The sequence below is a fragment of the Thermobia domestica genome, chromosome 3 (genome assembly GCF_964235325.1).
Source record: "Thermobia domestica chromosome 3, izTheDome1.hap1.1, whole genome shotgun sequence".
Classification (NCBI taxonomy): Eukaryota; Metazoa; Arthropoda; class Insecta; order Zygentoma; family Lepismatidae; genus Thermobia; species Thermobia domestica.
Window position 1 is genome coordinate 145,298,934 of NC_137456.1, and position 19,453 is coordinate 145,318,386.

Genomic DNA, 19,453 nt, shown 5'->3' on the forward strand with positions numbered 1-19,453 from the left:
ATCTGTACAGTCGCAGAAATATTTAACGTGTTTCTTTTCAAAATTTACTAATTATTTTTTTATTTTTCACAGTTTTTTCACCGAAAATGAAAATTACTTCATTATTATACAAATTGCCACATAGGTTAAAAAAAAATACATTTTATATATTATTAATTAGCAGAAATTGCGTGAGTTTGGTGAGAGGAGGGTGGTTGCAGAAGGAAGATTTCTTCCAGTGCTTTTCCCGGTAGAATCGTTCCTACCCGGAGAATCGCTGCTGCGTTCCCTCTTTGCACAGCCATACTTAATCTTTGTATGAGAAAGGCTGAAGCTCGAGTGTCTCCTGTTTTGAGAGTTATTCGGCGTCCAACTTCTTTAATAAAGTTTAGTCCTTCATGACACCATGAAAAAGTTTAGTCTTTTCAAAATTATATCTCAAATATTATTGTATTTTTTTTTAATTGTTGCATCACTTTGTAACAATAAAACTTGTAAATTACTTGGAAACAAATTACATTCTAATTAAATTTATTACTTTTCAAGTTATCAATAACAAATACGTAGAACGAAAGTAAAATTTTATACAAACCTTGTAGCAAAAAAATAACATCTCAGAGATTTTAATTAGATTAATGTAAACAAGTATTTTTTTTTTATTTTACGTTCTACGATGATTAGTCAAACGTAATACTCGATATTTATCCTCGTTAGACGTTTCATATATTTAACGATAATTTTCATCAGCCTCACAGTAATGCTAACCTTGTTTGAGTGTGGTGTTTAACATGATGGTAACAGTGTAGCAAAGAAAAAAGTTTTCTGTCTGGGTTAGACACGTAAAAGAGAATAATAACACAGACCGACGTATTTAAACATTTGAAAAGTTACAGAAACACAACTCACTGATTCTGACTAATTTTAGGTCCCTGAATATGAATATGATATCCATTTCCGATATTAGCTCCCATTTTTGTGTAACGCATAGTTGCCAGATTTAACATAATAGGGCAAATGAGCTATCCTGAAGTGTACCGGCCAATCAGCTGTTTGTGTGCCGAAAGGGAATCAACTTCATTTCGACAGTTGTCAAGAACGACATTCAGTTTTTAAAACTCTTAAAATTAATTTATTGAAGCAAACCAGTTAAAAAACTATATATTCTGTTTGTGTATTAGCACTAAAAAACTATATATATTCTGTTAGTGTAGGCCCGTTAGCATTTACACACACAAAGTAATTTATTAAGTCTGTGTTTAGAGCTGCAAATAACACCATCTGCTTTAATTTTTCCTTTTATGAAACGTTGGGTCCTCTCTCTTCACAGACCAGCAATAGTCCCCCATCATTGGAGGGTCCCAACGTCCTTGATAACGAGTGTCCACCTTTCTTATATCCTGTTGAAACCGTTCTCCCATTTCGTCGCTTACATCTGCAGGATTTTCTGAGAAGAAGTTGAGGTGAGAGTGAAGAAAGTATTTTCAAAAACATGCGACATCCCAGAGCTTCATATGCAACCAGAAGTTGCTGCACCAGAACCTCGTAACGTTGAGCTTTAGTTTTGCCCTAAACACCTTTTATAACTTGAACAAAAACACGCCAGGCATTTAACTCTGTTGTTTAAACTCTGTTCAAACAATTAGTCAAGGATTATTTTGCGAATTTCAGGTCCTGTGAAAACTCCTTCTTTTAATTTACCATCACTTAGTTTTGGAAAACACTGTCTAAGATATTTAAATCTTTCACCTTCTTTGTCCATAGCTTTTACGGAATTCTTCATGAGGCCCACCTTAATATGAAGAGGTGGAAGCAGCAGCTTGGCTCTATCGATCAGAGGCTCATACTTGAAACTGTTTATACCGGGCTTAAATGTGTCTCTGGGATGCCACTCTCTTTGTAAAAAATGATTTACTGTTGCTCTTGGGCCTCAAAGACACCAAAACATCACTACTTTGAAAATCCACCTTGCAGACCAAGTAATATTGCAATAACGTTCAAATCTTCGCAAATTTGCCAACCATATTCTTTGTAGTTAATACGATTTAAAATGAGTGCGAGATTTTCTTAAGTCTCCTTCATTGAAACAGAGTGTGCCACATGAATAGACGGCAACTTATTTCATTATGAAAAAAAACTGCTTTCAGACTGTTCTTAGACGAATCTATGAAAATACACCAATTGGATGGATCATATTGAATTTCTAATTCATTCATCAGATCATTGATGTCCGTGCATACGCAAAGGGAACCTTCTATTTTGTAGTGTTCTGAAAAGGAACTCGTTCATTTTGCTGTAGTAAGTGTAAGTAGTTTCAGGAGCCAGTAAATCCCACTCTTTGAGTCTAGCACCCAAAAGTTGAGGTTTCTCCTTCCAAGTTGTAACTCTCACACTAAATCATTCAAATCATGTTGTAGGATGAAGTGAGGCTCATCTTTTACGTGGAAGGAACTGTCTCTCGGATCTTCATCTGCAGATATTGAGTTGGTGTCCTTTTCGCTTCCTGTAAGCGCTGTAATAGCGATAGTTTCAAAATCTTTCGGGGGAGTAGATAGAAGTAAATTTTCTCCATGGGGCACTGGTCTGATCTCGGATTGCAAGTTTGCGTATTGGATGGCACTTTGTTTCTTTTTGTTACTTCCTGCTGTATTCGTCATACAGAAATAACAATCATCATAATGATTCCAGGGTCCTCTCCATATCATCGGAACAGCAAAAGACATCCTTCGTTTGGTAGCTTTAAGGCAGTCAATCAGAGTCGCATAAAACATCAAACAGCACACATGAGAGGCCCTGCTTTTATCTTGATCGCCGATCTTGCAGCCAAAATAAAAATAATAAGCTTTCCTAACGTCATCATTTATCGATCTAATCTGCGACTTAACCATAGATGCGCCACAGATATAACAAAATCTGTCCTGTTAGTTTTTACATCCTCTGCGGGAAGAACTTGACATTTTGCACAGAAAACCGAAACTTAGAGCAACCAAACAACCATTTATTCCATAAAATCACTAAAAGTTACTCAAAACACAGGCAAACAGTTCCAAAAATACAGTAAAGAAAAACTGAAGTTACTCACATAAAAAGTCTAAGTCAATTCTCCCGACAAAATACTTATATACTTGCGAGATTACTTACTGCAATCCATGATAGCAAAACTGAGCCACGCAATAACCGCGCAGTTGGCGCTTTTTTCGCCAGCGTCATTGTGCCGCTCATTGTTGCCACGTAGATCTTCTTCTTTAAAACCGATGTCAGTGATCTAAAAACAAACAAAGGAGGGGGAAAAGGAACACAAGTGTAAGGCATTTCAGTCATCCCATCCACCCGGTATTCATTATATATAAGTATATAAATATATATATATATATACGCCAACAACAAGGGGGGTCCTATCTGTTGCCAACTGAGTGAAATCTACTTTATTACTTACTGAAATAACATTGTCAGACCGGTTACTTCGATGACAACTGAAGCCGTCCCTACAAATGGCAAAATTGGCAACAAAGCATAACGCCGAAGTACGAGCTAATGTAGTAAAGCGGCTATCAATTCAGCATTCTGAAATTAGTCAGAATCAGAGGTTTTCCTTTCTGTAACTAATCTGACGTCGGTCAATGTAATTAAATATGTGGTGCTCGGGAACGAAAACCTGGTTAAGACTCACCGATAGCTGTACGATGTTTATGTAACATCATGCACTCGACATACCGTGAAGACGGTTAGAGCGACGGTGGCTAAAAGGGTATGAGGTCCTCCAAATGGCATGATGTTGAACTGAGCCATCCTGGATGTCTCTCTACATAAATCAGATTAAATAGGATCACATGTAACGATAGAATTGTTAGTGCCGAACTTCGTACAACAAGCTTCCATTTCTCAAGGCACTGTCAGTAAATAATTGTTTATAATGTATACTTTTAACACATTAAGTTATTCAAAGTGTGTGAAAGTTAAATTTCATGAGGCCTCAAACAAGAACCAGAAGAAAGAAATCAAATCAAAGATGATGAGATTTAAACACTGCTTTATAGAGCAAGAACTTGTTTTATGTACATGTCTTACAGGTGATTAGGTATATTAACCAGAAAGAGGAATACACGGTAAGATATTTGAGTATTGTTATTGATGCGAAAGCATGTTTGAGAAAGCGACTCAAAATCTACTAAAGTGAAGATATAATCATCATTAGTATTCAATGTGACTTAAAGTCGTAGCAGCTGTGTAGAAATAACATATATATACTGGATATAGAAACAATATTATGTAGCAATATCGTTAGCTTACTTTAAATATATCATCCGAGAAAAAGATAGATATTTCTTTTCGAACATCCCTTAGAATTTAGGAAACGGCGAGGAAGATTTAAGGATTTCAGTACTTATGATTGCGATAATAAAACCAAAACATACGCACATTTAACGTTTAGAAAGGCAGTATATTCATGATGATCTTTTGCTTAGAAGTGAGCCAAATTGTCTTAGAAAAGAATACCACATGAATGTTTGTTGCTCCTATTACCTCCTAGATCGTTGGAAAATCCAACTGAAGGAAATGAAATTACTTCCTAACGTTAAACGAACTATATACCAAGTTTGACTTTAATCAAATAAGTGCTATGACTGTTATCTTGAGTCGAAAAATATATAGAATGTATAGAGATTATTCAAGTCGAATTCTAAGGTATATACTTACTTCTTTCTCTTATTTGGAAGATATGTCGGGTTATAAAATTATCAAGGTACAAAATTTGTTTTATTTTAAAAACAAATGAAAGAAAACAGTATTATGTACTTACATCATTTATACAATAAACAAATATAACTTAAGGTCACCATTTACATTATATTATAAACGGAAATCAAAACAATGAAAATTACTATTTTATCTGCATTTACTTACCACACAAATAATTATCCTCATCACTACCATCTCCACAATCATTATCACCATCACAGACAAAATTATTCTCAATACACTCTCCAGTTTTGCACTGAAACTCAGAATCTTCACAACCTTGTTAGAAAACGATAACATTTCTAAAACATGCATATTGTAAACTAAAAATAAGAATACTAATATTTTAACATTCTACAAGAATACACAATGTTTGGGTGACAAATAAAATCATGTAACTGTAATTAGGTTTCCTGTAATATTATTGGTAAAGGCACGTAGGTGGCGTAACTTGCAAAATTGTGAACTTGAGGTATGAGTACCATGCATGCTTATTTAAAATGCTCTATTAACCATAAAACATTCAGAGCTGATTTTTTATATGAATAGAGATCTGAGCTGTCTGCAAAAGGAGTATGTTTAAAGTAAGCTTCTAAAAAATATACGAAGAGGTGGAAATAACATATAGCTATTCGCCCATAACCTTTTCCTTTTGTGATTTTTATTTGTGAATGAGTAAACAGGCATATATTCTTCCTATAGTGAAAGGGAAACAAAACGAAAAGAAAGAAGCGAAAACAGAAAACAAAGTCGAACACATCACATATTATATTATTAAAGTGACAACAGAAATTGCTCGTGGCCTTTCTTCAGTCGTGCTCTGTAACGTGTTGCTCTAGTCTAAGAATTAAGTGAGGCGATGAGAATAATAACAGCAGATCATGATCAAATTTAATTTGAGAAGGAGATGGCATTATCGCTTACATTCTAATGTTCATTTTCAGTACTATGAATTTCAAAGGTGGAAAATGAGTGTTATAGACTCAACTTTTCTATTCTTAAGAACCTATAACACTTCTGAGGTGAAGTTAGTTCATGCTATGATCATATTTCCTATATCATTCAATTTGGTGGATAATAGTATGCTCAACATAAATTAGTTATTTGTTTTGCTAGGTATATAAAAAAATGTGATATAAATGTTCTACAAAATAAGGGATACCTTATTACAATTCGTACTATTAGAAATTGGAATGTGCATGATTAATGTAAGTTGTAGTAAATTCAATACTTACTGTAGGATTACTATTTTGTTGCACAACATTCATATTTTGTAACACCAACTGCTAACTAATAGATATGTTGTCACTGATTTCAAGATACGAGCATAATACTACAAAATTCTTTGTTTAAAATATAACGTGTGAGAGGAAAACATTGTTACTGATAATTTAATTTGTTCCTTTTAAAAGAAACAGCACATCTATATATCAGTATACATCTTGGTCCCAACTACAAACACATTGGAGTGTTATCAGGAGTGATGTACCGCAGTGGTGATTACAAAAGTACCGGGGCGCCCAACCGAGTGTATACTTATTCTTATTGTTCTTGTTCTTGTTGTTGTTGTTCCCCATACTATTATTAATAATAATAATAATAATAATAATAATAATAATAATAATAATAATAATAATAATAATAATAATAATAATAATGTGCTAATGGTCACACACACTGTTGCACTACCATACTTACTAAGTTCAAATCCCTGAAAACGAAAACACAAATATTCTCGCAAAGAAATGTTCAGAATGATACTCATTACCTCAATATGTACTGGGCCGCTGTCATAGCAGTAGGAAAAGTAGTTAGGCCATCGCCTTGGCGCACCCCAGCTCGATTCCATCCCTAGTCATCTGTGTATTCTTGAACGCTCAATACTATTGTTGTACCTTATTTTTTATCTCTCAAGAACGTAACTTATTTTTTTTAGAAAAAAGCCGCGAAAGGGCGTAACTGATTAAGGTACATTCTTTTCCGCAAAAAGTACAACGTGGTCAATCCTTGAAAATATCTTCAGAAACACTAAGGTCAAAACTTGCTTGGTACAAATCTTGGCAACATTGTGTTGAAAATGAAATGAGTTAGGTATAACGTTATTCGAAGAATTTCAGATCGCTTTCCTGTAAAATTAAAATATGCAGATATGCCTTACGTAAATTTACCAAGGATTTATGGAATTTGTAAATGCAAATTTTCAGAAGATAAATCTGAAATTTTATATATCTAGAACAATAATCGAATATTTTCTATACTTGCAGCCAAAAACATAATTTTGAAGATGATTATATAATTCTGATAGTGAATCACGTTACCTTTGCGATTTACATGAGATATTGAAGGTTAAAATTGTCTCCTGAACATTTTTTTATTTTGAAGCTACACATTTATAGTTAGAAATTTATAGCTTTTTTACAAGCCTAATATCAAATTATTCTAAAGATAATAGGCTACTTGACGTCTATTTCCATAATCAATATAGAGCCATGGTCATTCATTACTAATGATGTTTTAGCTATACTTTACTTAATGATACTTAATAATACTTTAATTACTTCCACAGATTACAGTTACTTGTATTGATTTCCTTCTATAGTAATAGTGATTTCGGTTAAAGTTTTTTTCATTTCTCAGTGCACCTAAAGTAAACTTTATTGTTTCACAATTGATAAAGGACAATAAATATTCAGTTAACATCTTATGAAAAAATATCAAAACTAGGAAGATTCTTTGTAAATTACACGAAATAAGTACTCGTACCTTGCATCGAACACCAGGGTTCAGAGTTTTGTTTGTTTAATATATCAGTAGCACCTAAGTTTGATTTTATATAGATATCGATATTAACGTATTTTGATTGATTTTTGACCTGCACATTTTAATACATATTCTTTCTTTCCGAAGTATTTATACGTATTAAAAGGTCGCTATATACAATTTTATACATTTACTTTCATTTTTTCCTATATACACGTTACAACTTTGAGTTTGTATTCTTATTTATTTATTTCTTTACTTTGAATGAAACACCAATCGTACCCGTAAACTACGCATATATATATATATATATATATATATATATATATATATATATGTGTGTGTGTGTGTGTGTGTGTGTGTTTAATATATGTTATATATATGTTTATCCAAACATACACAGGTTCTGTAAAGATTAAAAATTAATTAGGGAAAAAATATGGACATTCTACTTAAAATTTGGAAAGACATTATTTTCTCAAAACTGTTATATCATTTTAGGAATTTAACTACCCTTTATTTCTATGCCTTTTATAGACATTAATAGTAATCATGTTCTCCGGGTTCTACAGTTTCCTACACAGGGCTTCCAAAACATTGGCTAGGTTCAGTTGACCTGTAGCAAACATACAATGAATAATGTAAAATGGGAACATCAAACATTTTCTTTATTATTTTTTATGGTGTGCTCAACGTTTTTCCTCTTCCCTCATACTATGTCCCGCAATAAACTTTCGTTTATAGGATTTAACTGCAGCAGTTGGTTGGTTACGTAATAGTAAACTTAATTTTGAGCCTAGGATATAACACAGTGTTACTATAGGTTTCAAATGACTATTAATTTTACTGCTTGGTACGGAGTGATCCCAATAAGAAAACACGATTATGATATGTTGTCACAAACCTATCATTATATTATCGTATTGTAATGTAACTCTCAAGTTTCTAACTTGTATATTCGTTTATGTACTTGTGACGATACTTTAAATTCAAGCTCAGATGTAAAAAATAATTTCCCTCGTTTATAGTTTGAGGGAAGGATAGAAGGGCGATAAAGCGATTAGCAGTGGAGCTCTCTAACATATCTTTTGACATGGTAACATTTTCTGGAAACAGTAATTGAAATAGAAAGGCATAAACAGTCTTAAGTCGAAGCAAGTTTTGGTGTTGGTGTATCTTTATGTGCTCATCTGAGATCATCTTAATCGAACAAGAGAATTTAACCGTATTTCCATCTTTTATCGCTGAAGAATTGTGACATGTATCAACTGGGCCGTTCGACGCCATTGGTCAACGCATGGAGTAAAAGCAATTCGGATGAAAGACAATGGCTGTATAGAGAATTGCAACTATGTGCAGACAGCGACATAATATGTACTGAGATAATTGTCATGAGTATAATTAAAATAGCCGACAAATAAGGTTGCTTGTGTAGCGACCAGTCTCCATATTATAACTTTGATGTTGGCTATTTTGGCATAGTATATTGAACGGTGCTCATTCCTCGTGTTCTTTCATTACACCACATACATTCACGTAAGCGTACAATAGATAGGGATGTGAAAGGGTTAGAGTAAAGTAGAATGATACTTTTCTCTTATTTAAAATGTATCTGTTACTGTTAAAAAGCACTTTCAACTTTAAGATCGCAATCATTATGTGTTTTGCTGTAAGCATTCATTTAGTTCATGAACTCATGGATAAATCCAAATATATAAGTATTAGTTAGGAAAAATATATATGTTTTAAAATAATTTGCTTTCTAATTTGGAAGTTGTACATTATATCTACAACTTTTGACTTATTTAGCACAACATGTTAAACAAGAAATATTTATATCAAAGAATCATTTAAAATAATTAGAATAAGAGAGGGATAAATTTGGGGATAAATTGATTATTTTAGTAAAAGATTAAAAGAAATTTTACAATAACTATATATTAAAACAAAATTCATAATAGAGCTACACAAAAATACAATTCTAAGCAGTAAGTAGCAATGATAAAGAACGACTGCTACAAACTGGAACATATTTATCGTAGTCACCGTCAATAGGATGTGATAAAAAGGGCCCTTAATATGAAATTTTGTCAGTAGGCCAGATGTACATTATAATAATGTCACACTCTGAAATTGGATGTACTTTCTTTACTGTAAGACATCGCCACTACGAACTTGCACGATTGTAAATGGGAATTAAAGTACATCACTTTCTGAGTATATATATATATATATACTTCAAATTCGGATTTGTACGACCAGTTTTATTGATTAACCGCTAACGTAACATGTCTTATCAATGAGCACACAACGCCCATCACAGGAGGAATGTATTTTGTTAGTACTGATGAGTTTTGGAAACGTGCAGATTAATGGTTAGGAAAAACTCAACAAGTAACGAAGACCTTACCATACATGTGAACCATCGTAGCATATTTAATGTGTACAATAAGGTCAAACCCCTCCCAAAATATTGATCAGCGTATCTTTACATTATTATTTTAGCATATTATTGGGACGCATATAGATTTTTTGATCTCCTTTTTCTATTATGTTATTATTATTTGGTTTAATTTTCTGATATATACAAATTAGTAATGTTTTTCTACAGAAGCAATTATATCTTATCCAACTATAGTTGAATTTATGTTCTATCTAATAAGAAATTTATAATGAGAATAGATATCAAAAATAAAAAAAGTATATATATATATATTCCATTATTATTTTTTTAAACAGATACATTGTTCTTCCTGAGCAGAAGTTCATTCAAACTAGTATGGTCCTTTATATTGGATTATATTTCATTATATTTTCTTTAGAATTTTATACAAAAATACTGAAGCACAGATTTCATACTTACTGGATCCTTGACTTGGTTTAAGTACTGGGATTGCATTTTGAGCATTTGGGTTCGAAGGTTTCTCTTGGTCTGTAAATACAAATAACAATGGCGTTAAATATCACATTAATGATCTACTCGGAAATCGTATGTTCGAACGTATTGATAAAATAAATTTGTATATAGAAAGATCGGGCATTTCTGTTGTAGTTTGTACCAAAACACATTGTCTACGTGCATGTTTTGTGGATGACTTAAGTTTTTGAAATATTTGTGGTACTTGGGTATAACAGATGACATGTTATATTCTAGACTACGCAATCCGTGAGACTACTCTAGAAATGTAAATAATTATTGGAGACATTTTGCAACGAAAATTTTAATTCTTGACACTATGGTGAAGATGGAATATTCTTCAAACACATGAAAATCAAAATTATCAAAGGTTTAAAGTTACCCTAATTTCAAACAAAAATAAAAAGTACTTAAAACTTTCTTCAGGTGGTATGTTTCTGCAGATAAATATTACTTAATATTTCTTTTTAAAGTCTTTATTTATTTATCGAAATAGAACCCAACATGTCATATTCCTGATTACATTGCTAGTGTTTCGTAATATGAATTATTTTAAGTGTTATTTAAACCACATTACAAGTGGCCTATCCTGTTGCTTTAACACGTCCTTGTTCTTTTCACATTCTCTGAATCATATGTAAAGTTCTTCCGATTAAAATTACGTAACGATTGTACTATTAGCTAAAAGTACTGCAAGATCTACAACGATCTTGTTATTTTATTTTTCATTTACAGAAGCGCTCTTTTCCTACTACGATTAATTACATACGGTGGTATATTATTAACGGAATCGACTGGATCATGATATATTTATACGTTTCATTATTCATTAAAAACACTATAATCTTCATATATCTTCAATTGTTCATTATTAGTCATATCTGAATTTATATTTCTGGGAGAAACACTACATTTCTAACATTTTAAATATATATATATATATATATATATATATATTTCAATTTACAATATTCAAAGTTACGAGGAGCATCCTAAAAATAACTTTCCCATACGTCCCGTAGCCAGGAATCCATATGTAGCGCAAAGGGACTCTGTGTACTGAGAGAGCAAGGTCCTGGAATGGCCCATGCACCAACGGAACTTCCCTAGTCGTCTCAGAAGCGTCGTGCTCATGGTTGAAGATGGGCGTTTCAATCTAACCTCCTGCAGCGTGTGAAGTCCTAGCGGTGATAATGTTTTTGAATTCACGCGGTATAGCGCCGATTGAAATCCATCTTCTGTGGTTCCGTTGCAAAAATGTCGATGTTGACCGCATGAGCCTTGCTTTGTGTTCTTCAGTTACTTGCTTCAGTACCCACCTTGCACAAAACTTCTTGAACAACATGTGCTCCGTGATAATGGTTGCTATAAGGAGAGGGAAATCTGCGGAACTGACCGTTTGGTTCCGTTATTCTGAAGTGAAGATTCTGCTTGATACGTTCCGGAACAAGTTCCACAATACCGTCTGTGATAACAGTTGGACTCCTACTACGCTCATCATACATATTTTGTCATCCTGCGTCAAATTGTCTGCACCAGCAACGCACCATCTGCTCGTTTATGACGTTAGGCCCATAGTACTAGCATAGCTAATTATAGATTTCAATTGGGGCAAGAAATTTATTTTTAAAAAAGTCTTATACATGTAAGGAAATCATATTATTGGGATTTTAAATTGAATGATAAACAATGAAGAATGTACTTTTATTCTGTAATGTAGGCAATATAAAAAATTCACAAAGATAAACTTAAAGTTACTTTTCGATACTTGCTCGAATTCTTAAATATTCTCCATAAGTAGATGAAGCATAAGATTTTATGCAATTTGATATTTGTATTTTCAGTGCTGGCAGTACCATTTTACGATGGTTACACTGAAGGAAATAGTACAAAAAAGAACATGAAAGTAGAGCATGTTTCGTCTCTTTTCAAAGTACTCTCTCTATGAAACAATGCATTGTTTCATTCGATAGAACCACATCGTGAAGCCGTTACGCCACTATGAAGTTGGTACCTGTGAAACATGTAGTTTGTAGTCCTCGATGACTTCTTCTGGGGTGCAAAAAACGCAACATTTTCTTGATTCTTGGGAACAAAAAAAAAATCACTGTTAGCTAATTCAGGAGAATGAGTAGGATGTGTCATAACTTTAACGTTTTCCTGGTCTATAAAACCACTTGTGGCAGCTGTGTGCGAGCTGGCATTGTCATAATGCAGAATGATTCGACGGTTGGGGTTGAAGTGTGTGCTCGCATTCAGTACTTCTGGTAGACATATGATTGGGTACGATTCTGCATTGTCTGTTCTGCAATTCTCCAGTGAGATAGTTTCAGTACAACCTGATTTACAAAACAAAGGATGCCCTTATTTGTTTGGAGACACTGAGTGTACGAACAACTTTGGTTGGTTCAGGTTCATCGCGGAGCACCCACACAGCAGATTGTCGTTTTGTTTCTGGTTCGTATGCATACATCCACGTTTCGTCACCTTTTACGATGTTAAACATCAAATCATATGAACCAGACTTAAACTGTTTCGTCACAGCTTTGCACCACTTTACATGGGCGTGCTTTTTTTGCTTGAGTTAAATTGTGTGGGAATCAACGAGCGCAAAGTTTTTTTCAAACCTAAATAATCATGCAATATTGTTTGTATTTGGCTCATGCAAATGCCTAAGGTCTCCTGAATTTCGGGATAAGTCACATGTCGATCAGTGTTAATTAATTCACTGACAGCTTCACTATTTTTGCATACAATGGCTATTGATGAGTGACCTACACAATCTTCATCATTCAGGCTGATCCGGCCACATCTGAATTCCTGAAACTAATTGTAAATTGTTGACTGAGATGGAGCTTCAACAGGAAAAATAGTAATCATCCGACGAACACATTTTGTGGTATGTTAATCCTTGTCGATAATCTTAATAAATCATGGCACGGCAGTGGTCTGGTTTCGAGTTACATATGATCTTTTATTTAGAGTGAACAAAGATGGCAGTTTTTAACTACAACATAATCTAACATAAAACATTTACCCAGAACATGATTCCTAAAATATTCAGTGTAACCCTCGTATTAGAACATTTACATGATCTCAAAAGTTCGGATATCACTTTGAACCTTACGTAAAAATTACTATCCAGAACATCTTGCTTGCATATATAAAATTATTTTAATTAATTCATTGTCAACACTGCTTGTTTTGAATTTACATCACTGGTGACACAGAACTAGTCTTCAGATGCCTTCTCTAAGCATCTGTTGTGTCAAGTTGAGTGGTTTAGAAGCTGAAACAACCTTAGCCGAGAAACTTTGGATATTGTGTCGTTGCGAAGGTTGAGCTAAGGATACATTGCGCGATAACTGCATAAGTCGCTAGTGTCGGCAGTTAATATTCCCTCTCTCATACGTCTTTCTCTCCCTCTCTTGGTTGCTGATAAGGATCCAAGTTCATAAACACAGCTCCTTTCCTACATGCGCACAGGAGTAAAAAATACTTCTAATCATGATCTAACAGGATGTGCCTTTGTGTCTGTTTGCAAGCACTAAGCAGAGGTCAAATATGCACACAAAACAGAAGGTTATAACATCACTACTTTTTTAAAATCAACTTGAATGATTAAAACGGAATTATAAAGAAAATTTTTGAAAATATTAAATATGAATATTTCATAAAAACAGACCAAAAATGTATTTAGGTTAAAGGCGATAGAAATGTACACGCTTTCCAATTCGATCATTGAACTTGTATCATGTGCAATACAAAGAAATAGTCAGTTCAAAATGCAAAATTTAAAAGTTCTACGTAAAGAAATTTGTCAGAAAAACAATCCTTTATAATTTAAACAGTCTGATTGCTAAAATAAAATTTAAAGTATATTTTTAAAATGTAGTTGTATAATTTGTGTATCTAGAACCTTAAAAATTGGGTGAGTCAGAAATTATGTTTTCACTTTACAGTGCTCAAATTAGCTATAAATTTCTTAACAATAATGAAAGCTCCCAATGTAGCCTTATCTTGTTGGTACTATTTACAGTGTTAATTTATATCTATGGGACAATTTCATATGATTTTTCTTTTTGTAATAAAATAGCTGAAGGAAATTCATACATTGTGTACATTTCTGTAACTTCAAATATCCTTAGTTATCTAGACAGGAATCTGACAGATTATGTTGTCTTCTACTGAAGATTTCCAGGTTATAATTATAATCTTTAACACGATATAAAGCTGAAGAGAAACATAATTTATATACATTCATCATATAATCAGGACACCATCAGTTCAATCATATTTTATTTTCTTCTGTCATTTGAGTTTTTAAATTCTGCCATTACATACAGTTTTCCTTTCAGACATGCTCCTAGCACTACTATTATTATACATTAAGTGACAATTGGCAGCAAGTTTTCAAATTTCATTAATTTTTGCTGTTGGTGACTGTGTGTCAGCCTATTATAATTAAGATGTTGTATGTTGTAACTTGATTCCAAAGTTTAGGGAATCAGTTTGCAAGGCGGTTGCTACGAAGTTATCTTATTATGCCTTACCTACTATTTTCACAGTTTATTAAATTTTTGAAAATACTAAGCTCCATTGGCTTTATTTACTGCTCTGATCCTATAGTTTTGTATCTTAATTGATGATTTTCTATTTATTTTGAAAATCAAACTCTAAAAGAATAATTCCCTTTTATTTGCTTCATTGGGATGAAATACCTATGTTTTTCAAAATAATATATGTTTTATATTACAACATTACTTTTACCGTATCAACTTCTGAATAAAATAAAGGAAAAACACATATAATATTGTAGAAAGATACTAGATTGAAAGATCATACGCTAGTAGTATTTCTGCATTTACTTACCACACAAATTATCATCTTCATCACTACCGTCTCCACAGTCATTGTCAGTGTCACAGACAAATTTCTTCTCAATACACAGTCCATTATTGCATCTAAACTCAGAATCCTCACAACCTGTTTTAAAAATATCATTTAGGAAAAACTTGTATTGCTATAATTGTAGAAGAAGTAAGGTAGTTTTGAAAACAACTAACGTATAATTCCTTATTTGAAGTATCAATATATATATATATATATATATATATATATATATATATATATATATATATATATATATATATATATATATATATATATATATATATATATTATAACGTGTAGTTTCCTTTCCTCAACTATATAATTTAATATAACATTTCAAGATAACTGTAGCCAATTTACAACGATATGATTACATGGCATTTTAATTAGTGAGTAATGATTTAGTGAGATAATGGAAGTATCAATTCTCTTTTTCCAAAAAAGATTCAATACAAATATATCATAGCATGACAAAATTTGTTTAATTTATAATATTTCACGTAAATAGCAATATTGTATTTGAGTCTAAGATAATTGTAATTATTAATATTTTAATCACGTTATGTACGAAAAGTCGTGTTTAGATCGAAGTCGGTCATTGAAATCCATTTCTCATGCTTCTTTTAGTAGCAACGATTGAATTTTTGTTAACATCCGTCAAACGAAATCTAATTTAATTGACAAAGGAAATAAATATGATGTGTGGTTCTCCAGTAGTTTTCTATATTTTGGAGATTTACATACTTTAAGAATATAAAAACGAAAGCATTGTATTACTTATGTATAATTCAATAATTTAACTTAATTAAGGATTGTATTATTTAACAGGTTTGCATGGTCTTGTAGTTTATTTCCCTAATTCTGTTTAATCACTGATTAAAAAACTCCATACCTTTCTGTTTGAAATAAAATTTATTTTACTAATTTTTTTTACAGCAAATAGTTGTATATTTAAATTATACTGCCCCTTTAAATTATACAACCTATGTTATTGGTTTACTACAATCAGTTATTTCATACGATACGTATGATTGAAACCATTGAGAATAATACTACCAATAAGGAAATTCTAAAGAAAATGAAAAAGAAGTAAAAATTTAATATTATGTCCTTAAGATTTACAAAATTGCACAGTATTGGTAACTAGATAACTAGAGTACTTTCCGATTGTACCTACGCACAGATTTCATAGTTGTCACCATTGCTGGCAGTAGCTTTGAATTATGTGAAATGAGTGAATTTTCTTTGATCGTATCCTTTATGCTGTTAAAACAGTTTCCTTTTAAGGTGCTTTTCATTTCGAGAACACGATAGTTTTATTAAGAAAGATCAAATAGGAAGGACGTTGTAAATAATAGATTACTTACCTAATAAGCTAAGAATTCGAACACATTAGTGAAGCGTGAGAGGGAGTATTTTCAGAATGTATTTGTCTCTGTATAAGTGAGCATTTGTCGGCGCATTTACGACTTATTAGGTTGCATGATACATATATGTAAATTTCTCTTTGACAGCTTAAAGACTTGGAACCAATATCTAATAAACAGTCACAAAAATGTCGAAAACACAGTCTTTAGACTGACATAGTTAATATGATTTAACTGACCTATATCTTTCTCGAGGATTCAGGTGGCGTAAATTGGAATAAAATACCGTTGTTTTGAAGTTCTAGCATTACATTCTTCATTTATTCTTTGTTAGGATAATTGTTAGGAATATTAGATCGTTGATGACGGTTCTCTTCCTTTCCTATTCATTCCTATCTGGGTGTTTGTGAGATCCGTGTGATGTATGTCGCATTTATAAGTCTGTCATGCACAATTTGGTGATATGATGAGACGGTAATGTTTATCTCTTCCACTAAAATTTAACATTTATGCTCTGTTAATTTCGAACCGCCAATTCAAAATCCGACATCAATCACACAACAAATCGTTCTCATTTACATATCACTTAATAACCTGCTCTCAGACGAGCTAACACGCTCTGGCATCATGGTAAAATGTACCTAATAAAGGATTTCAGGATTGCAATTTATACTTTTCGAAAAAAATCTATAATTTAAATGTATACTCCTTGTATATTTAATGAAGCAAGGAGCAGTAAAGAAACGGAAGCCCTGTGTAAAACATTATTTCACATAAAAATCAGCATAACATAGAAATGTCAGAATCAAATATTCTTTAGTAATTACTCTGACTCTCTGGCACACAGAAAATATAAATTTACGCTTCCTGAAATATTGAAGGAGATATCCTTTCGATACGCCCCAAATAAGTCGTATTGTATATGTCATTAACTCACTAAGTATTTTCAACCTGAACTACATTCAGATTTTTTCTACACATAATGAAAATCTTCTGATGTTAAAATTGCGCTAATGAGAAAGTGTTATGGTAATATTTTTAATCTAACAATAATTGTGAAGAACCGCATAACGTGTGAACCTTTACAATTTTATTAGAATGATTCAGTAGGCCTACTAAAAGTGAAACCGAAAGAGAAGCGTACTGCGAGAAGTATTTTTACCGAAAATCTAGATGTTTATACATTGTATACATTTTTCCCTAAGCATAAAATCTTAAGCACTGTTCCAAACTAATTGGAACAAGCAGAAAGCGTGAATGCTAAAATGTATTGCAGGACACTCCAGCTATTACGAATATCATCACACTAAAATGTCCTTGTCTGCTCAGAAGTGTTATGTTTCTTCTTCTGGATGATAACGAGGACCCCGCTAAACATAAAATATGGTCAGTGTATTCATAATTTACACTGGGAACAACTAGAGCATTCCCGGATCTTTTCCCTACCCTGCAGTAAGACATGGTTGGCACCATTATCAGGATGATATTATGACAAAACTTGAACCTCATGTTAGCAACGAAAACTTGACGCAGGCTTTTGAGACAAGTGATTGAATAAAAATGTGTTTAAAATACAAACTAGTATTTTGTACATTCTATCATCAAGTGTGTTGATCTTTCAGCTATGTTTAACACAGAAGACATGATACTCTCTATACAACTATTCAATAAGCATTCTTGTATATAAAGTAATAATGTCTGAATTGAAAACTAAAATTATTTCAATTATAAGTATCAACAAATATAATTCGAAATGTACACTTTCATACGTTAAATTAAGTACAAACATTCAAAAGAGTAAAAATACCTGTATTAGAAGGACTTAAAACAGGAACATTCTGTTGATTTGTGTTAGGATTATCTTGATTACCTGAAATTAGGAATAAGTTACTTTAATGAAAATCTGTTTGAAGTTGTAATAATTCATGAATTGTAGTGCTTAAGCTATGTATCTTATAAAATTTCTAATAATTCAACTAAATTAAGATAAATGCTATTCTCCAGGTGGATTTGTAAACAACAAAATGTAGTTTTGTGAAGTTTTGGTAAAAAAAAAAAGATGATTTATACCTATTTACAAGGTTTCATAGTATCGACAAAAAAAAAAAAGGAATTTGAACACATTAGAAACTATGTTCTTTTAACATGTTTGAAAAAGGTAACAACATTAATTTCTAGTAATAGCTGTAACCTTTTGTAATTTTATTCTGTATATGGCCACACAAACAGTATTTTGATTTCCATTCGTTTAATACCAGCAATGAAACAGGCTGAATATGTTAATGATAGACTTTGTTTTATTACTCTTAAGGCTTGGTGGTGTGATATTATTGTAATATGACTGAAGCGATTTGGTAGCGGACAAGTAATATTTTATTAATTTTGACATTAATATTTTGTAAACGTTCATATTTTAAATCCAAATAAAACTCAATTCCCAATCTGCTGCTGTTAGGTCGTTCTCACTTGTAAAGAAATTAAGGAAGTCTCGTAACAATTCTAAACTGTGTCTAGATAAACATTCTTTTAGTAGGAAATATAACTTATGCTATGTAGCAATGTGTCAAGGCAATAACAAACACTTCCTACTTCAAGTAATGAGGTAATTCTGAAAATGTAATTGTAAGCGGAAGAAGTGACGCTACCAAAAACTAGGAAGAAAAGGTAGGTTTACAAAACAGTAGTGAACTTGGGAGAGTTTTGAAGTGACCCTCAGAGAAGAACGATCAACATCTCAAATCTTCACTGATCAAAATCTGGGTGAGCACATGCTGGTTACAAATTGATAACATACTTATAT

The 19,453-nt window shown here is 32.3% G+C and overlaps 1 protein-coding gene across 32 annotated transcripts in view; it reads right to left on the minus strand.

The window, feature by feature from the left end:
• Nucleotides 1–19,453, minus strand: part of LOC145680788 (uncharacterized) — a 246,679-nt gene that overhangs the window by 57,049 nt on the left and 170,177 nt on the right. For 30 of the 32 annotated variants that reach the window (XM_081751809.1, XM_081751808.1, XM_081751806.1 and 27 more), the window contains 4 exons: nt 18,461–18,523; nt 15,266–15,382; nt 10,340–10,408; nt 4,882–4,995 (listed from right to left, as the gene is read on the minus strand). In XM_081751809.1, the coding sequence (XP_081607935.1) occupies nt 4,882–4,995; nt 10,340–10,408; nt 15,266–15,382; nt 18,461–18,523 (363 nt within the window). The remainder of the gene's footprint in view (nt 1–4,881; nt 4,996–10,339; nt 10,409–15,265; nt 15,383–18,460; nt 18,524–19,453) is intronic. The other 2 variants (XM_081751802.1, XM_081751793.1) reach the window with 1 other exon arrangement.